The following is a 5,349-nucleotide window of genomic DNA, read 5'->3' on the forward strand; positions in this document are numbered from 1 at the left end:
TATACATATATATATATTTATATATATATATATACATATATATATATATATACATACATATATACGACGGGCTTCTTTCAGTTTCCGCCTACCAAATCCACTCACATGGCTTTGGTCAGCCCGAGGCCATAGTAGAAGACACTTGCCCAAGGTGCCACTCAGTGGGACTGAACCCGGAACCACGTGGTTGGTAAGCAAGCTACTTACCACACAGCCACTCCTGCATCCGTACTAACAGTGTCTTCTCCGCTTAATAATCCTCTCTCTCTTTCCTTTCTTCAAAGATAGAGCCTGTCGGTAATAATTACAGAATTGCGTGCATTGTGAGTCGTGAGAAGCTTCCCAGTTTTTTAAAGTTCTGTAGCTCAATCTTTCTCCGTTTTATAAAAGAACATCTTAATTCTGACATAACCCATATATCTCTTGTTTTAATGATGTTCTCAGTATTTCATTTTCTTTCTATCACCTTTCTAATTTGTGTTTTGTACTCTTTTCTCTCTCATGTCTCTTTTCATTATCGTCTTGCTGTACCCAGAGTTATTTTTATCCCTAGATTTCTAGCTCGTAATATTTCTTTTAATCATACGTTCCTCTTACTCCAATTTTGCTTTTAAATTCTTGTAATTGTACCTCATTCAAAATTCACCCTTTCCTTTTCCCCTCTAAATATATATATATATATATATATATATATATATATATCACATAAAAGCACCCACTACACTCTCGGAGTGGTTGGCGTTAGGAAGGGCATCCAGCTGTAGAAACTCTGCCAGATCAGATTGGAGCCTGGTGTAGCCATCTGGTTTCACCAGTCCTCAGTCAAATTGTCCAACCCATGCTAGCATGGAAAGCGGACGTTAAACGATGATGATGATGATGATGACTGATGCAAGTAGAAAATGCGTAATTCGAAGACACCCAAATAGTTTGGGCCTGTAGAGTTTCATACTTCATCAAAATATGACTTCACATAAGTCAATATTTCATGTGTAACGACGGTGTATATTTGATGCTTATTGCAAATCTGCTTGGGATTATTTTTATGAACGCATTTTCATGTTTCAGAGACTTAAGTCACAACGGTATCACGACCATTGAAGAAATCTTCCCGGATCTTCCTAATTTACAGAAACTGTAAGTTGGACAAGCATTCTTCTTCTACTCCTCCTCCTCCTTCTTCATTTCTTCCAACTTTTCCAACATCGCTCTACTCACCTTTGTGTCTTTCTAATTCTCATTTTCCATCTTGTCAATCTTCTTTCACTTTGCGTTTTCTTCTTTACTTCTTTCATCGTTTCTAGGACAATTCTTATCTCACTTCTTCACCACCACCACCACCACCACCACCACCATCACCGCCACCACCACCAACAACTTCTTTTTCCTTTCTCTTGTTCTTCTTGACACTCATCCAATTCGTCTTTATTCTGTTTCTGCTTTTTTAGTCCACATCCTCCTTTGAATAGATTTTCATAATAAATTGGTTCTTATTTTCTTTAAAACTTTGTTGCAACCTTCCATTCCCCTTTCATCTAAGTTCCCGAGTCCCTTACCATCGTTTAACTCAATCAGTTCCTTGGAAATGACCTATAACATCGGAGTGTGTTACTACAGATTTTTTTGGAAAATGTCACCGCTTATTACATCACACCTAAAGTATGACAACAGCATTACTACTCAAATGTTACACATCACAGCAATGCACGTGAGACTAGACACGAGAAAATAAGAACAATTTTCAACACCAGACATACCTTACCTGTCCAGACATATCTTGCCTCGTTAACAGATATTGTCTCAAAAATAGTGTATGTTAAGTCATCTACATTATAAAAAATTACAGGTGAATCGTTCAATCAGAGAAAAATCTACAAGTTGCAAAATAATTCAGAGCATTTCAATTTTAAAAGCTATGGGACATACAGCAACACATAATTGATAGATGGGTGATATTTTCAGGACTACACACATGAATGTTCGCATTGAAACTCCTATCAATATTTGTCAGAATTCGAAATTTTATGTTAATTGAAATTGTTTCATCATCATCGTTTAATGTCCGCTTTCCATGCTAGCATGGGTTGGACACTTTGACTGAGGACTGGTGGACCAGATGGTTACACCAGGCTCCAATCTGATTTGGCAGTGTTTCTACAGCTGGATGCCCTTCCTAACGCCAACCACTCCAAGAGTGTAGCGTATACTTTTACGTGCCACTGGCACGAGGGCCAGTCAGGCGGTACTGGTGACGGCCACACTTGAAATGGTGTATTATTTATGTGCCACCTACACAGGAGCCAGTCCAGCGGCACTGGCAACGATCTCGCTCGAATGTCTTACTGTCAACGGTCACACTCGAAATGGTGTATTTTACGTGCCACCTGCACAGGAGCCAGTCCAGCGACACTGGCAACAATCTCGCTCGAATGTCTTTTCACGTGCCATGAACACAAATCTGCTCTCACAACTTCTGAATTCGCTTTCCCTTTACAGAGACCTGACACATAATAATATCACGAACTTTAGAGAAGCAACCTTCCAGCACCTTAACTATTTAAAGGAAATGTAAGTTGGCTCAGCCTTCTTCTTACTATTTCGTTGACTATATTTCTTAAATATCAAATGTCTTTTTCTCTCTCTTTCTTCATTATCTTGCACTTGCTTCTTATACTTCCTTCGCTTTTTATCTTCTTAATTCGTGGTTGTCCTTGCATCCCTTTCCAGTTGAGCAATCCTAATCTTGCGGGTTCCTGGGTGCTGGCGCTACGTAAAAGCACCCAGTACACTCTGCAATGTGGTTGGCATCAGGAAGGGCATCCAGCTGCAGAAACCATGCGAAAATAGACACGGAAGCTGGGCAGCTCTTCAACAGGCCAGCTCCTGTCGAACCATCTAACTCATGCCAGCATGGAAAATGGATGTTAGACGATGATGATGATGATGTTTAACATAGTAGGAAATAGCAATTTAGGACCAAAGGCAAAAAGATATTTTCGATCCAGTTTGGATTCTTTCGCATCAAATTTGAATTCTTTGCCATCAAATTTGATGCCAAAGAATCCAAACTGGATCGCAAACATCTCTATAATCTTTGTTTCTTGTCAAATTAAAGAGGAGTTCCTGCAATTTCATTCAGAGCTTCTTTTTTCTTTCACAATTACAGTAACTTCAGAGGCAACAACGTGTCGATGTGTGGCTGTCAGCTGACAGCCGTTGTCAACAATATGACAAGAACATACAACAGAAATGTGGACATCCTGGGCGAGTGTCAGACAGATTCAGACAATAACGAAAGCAAAGTAATAACAACACTGGAATATCCGCAATGTAAAAGTTAGTCAACTCTTCTATTGTTATTTTCGTATTACTACTAACTCTTTCAACTGCTCACATTAAAATAATAAACATTATATAATGTAGCAATGCAACCACGTGTGCCGTTGGCGATTTCTTGTTCCCTTTCACCGAGCGTCAAGCTAACACACTTCTGGGTTCACGTCCTCACATTCGTTGTATTTCTTTTTCGTTCGTTTTGTATCCATTTATTTTTTATTTGAATTGACTATGTGTGTGTGTGTGTGTGTGTGTGTGTGTGTGTCCCCTAGCATATTCAAACTGGTAATAACCTTTGTATTTAAATACAGATAACTGCTTAGCGCTGCTACCTCGCAATTTGTTTACGGTTAACCACTAATTAGCGCTACCAGTCATTGTACGATGACGGGAATAGCATAAGAGAGACAATCTCTCTTATCACTTTGCAGCGCACCCTGTCCGATTTCTGTGACTGAAGAGGAGACAACCACTTCGAAATGCTTGCATATCACAGTCTGGGTAGGTGGCACTGCAAACTGATTTTGGTGTATTTACACCCTTTGTCGACAGCGAGAAATTTTCTCCATGACAAAACACGGTGAATGGCATTGTTACGAGTTTGAATATTCCAGAAACATATCTGAACTAGTAATAACCTTGTATCGAAAATTTTCAGTATAAACTGTATTGTTCATCCATGCCTCTTCTGCAGACAAATCTTTTCTCGAATGAGGAAACGGTAAATGACAATTGGAGCTGTACATAAAATATAGGGCCCATGGATTACTGAGTTTTAAAAAATACTTCATAACAATTTCTCATTATATTTGCAGATTCAAGTTCTGGCAATGAAATAAATGTCGAAAACAGCAGGAGTGAACTTACGGATGAAAAGTAAAAGAAAAATAATGTCTTCTAGAATCACCCATAACGTTTAAGACCATATTTATGAGTTATAAAACTCAATTTTCTTCTTATTTTTATCTTTTACTTTATTCGGTCATTAGCTCATGGTCATGCTGGGGCACAGCCTTGAAGCATTTTAAGTACAATGAATCAACCTCAGTGCTTAATTTTTTTTGTAAAGTCTGGTACTTATTCTATCAGTTTCATGGATGTAGATATACCAACACCGGTTGTCAAGCGATATGAGGACAAACTCAGACACAAAGATACACATGCACTTGATACACACACACACACACACACACACATATACGACGGGCTTTTAATTTCTGTCTACCAAATAGAAAATTCGATCGCAAGGGTTTGGTCGGCCCAAGGCTATAGTAGAAGACATTTTCTGCAGGTGCCACACAGTGGGACTGAACCCAGTACTATGTGGTTGGGAAGCAAGCATCTTACCACAAAACCATGCCTACATTTACATTACATCACAAATAACGAGGCGGTGATCTCGCAGAATCATTAGCACACCGGTTAAAAAGCTTAGTGTTTCATCCGGCTTTACGTTCTGAGTTCAAAGCCAACTTAGCCTTTTTATCTTTACACGGTTGATAGAATGATAGAATAAGTACCAGTTGAACACTGTGGTCTATGAAATTGACTTTTCCTCTTCTACGAAACTGCTGGCCTTGTGCTAAAATTTGGAACCGGTAATATTCTATTCATTCTTCTATAAGAACATTCTATTTTTACCTATGATTACAATGCTACGCAACTGCGAGCCTTTATAATCTGCAATAATCTAACTGAAGCAACGTTCTGTGCCTGACTATCGGCTGAAACAGAGAAAACCTAAAAATCTTTCTCGATTTGAAAGTTTATAAACATTTTAATCTCCTGGCTATTTTATTGTTAATGTTTTACAATGTAATAATTAACTTTTTTGAATTAAGGAATAAAACTGGTTTTTATTAATGCAATGTATCGTTGAGTTGGTGCAATGTGACATTGGTAAATGAGAATATGTTTTTTTTTGTTGGTTGCGTGAATAATACCTAAAACACATTTGCAAACATTTAACTGAAATATTTCTTGCAGGACGAACGACATAAATGTTTGCTGGCT

At 38.3% G+C, this 5,349-nt stretch overlaps 1 protein-coding gene across 14 annotated transcripts in view; it reads left to right on the plus strand.

Moving 5' to 3' along the window:
• LOC106878584 (slit homolog 1 protein-like) overlaps window positions 1-5,204 on the plus strand; it is a 35,923-nt gene extending 30,719 nt beyond the window's left edge. For 12 of the 14 annotated variants that reach the window (XM_014927831.2, XM_014927839.2, XM_052977596.1 and 9 more), the window contains 4 exons: window positions 1,069-1,137; window positions 2,497-2,568; window positions 3,167-3,336; window positions 4,152-5,204. In XM_014927831.2, coding sequence (XP_014783317.1) covers window positions 1,069-1,137; window positions 2,497-2,568; window positions 3,167-3,336; window positions 4,152-4,216 — 376 coding nt within the window. In that variant the 3' untranslated portion in view covers window positions 4,217-5,204. The remainder of the gene's footprint in view (window positions 1-1,068; window positions 1,138-2,496; window positions 2,569-3,166; window positions 3,337-4,151) is intronic. The other 2 variants (XM_014927837.2, XM_014927832.2) reach the window with 2 other exon arrangements.
• Window positions 5,205-5,349: the final 145 nt, after the last annotated feature.

This window comes from Octopus bimaculoides, chromosome 28 (genome assembly GCF_001194135.2).
Source record: "Octopus bimaculoides isolate UCB-OBI-ISO-001 chromosome 28, ASM119413v2, whole genome shotgun sequence".
NCBI classification, from domain to species: Eukaryota; Metazoa; Mollusca; class Cephalopoda; order Octopoda; family Octopodidae; genus Octopus; species Octopus bimaculoides.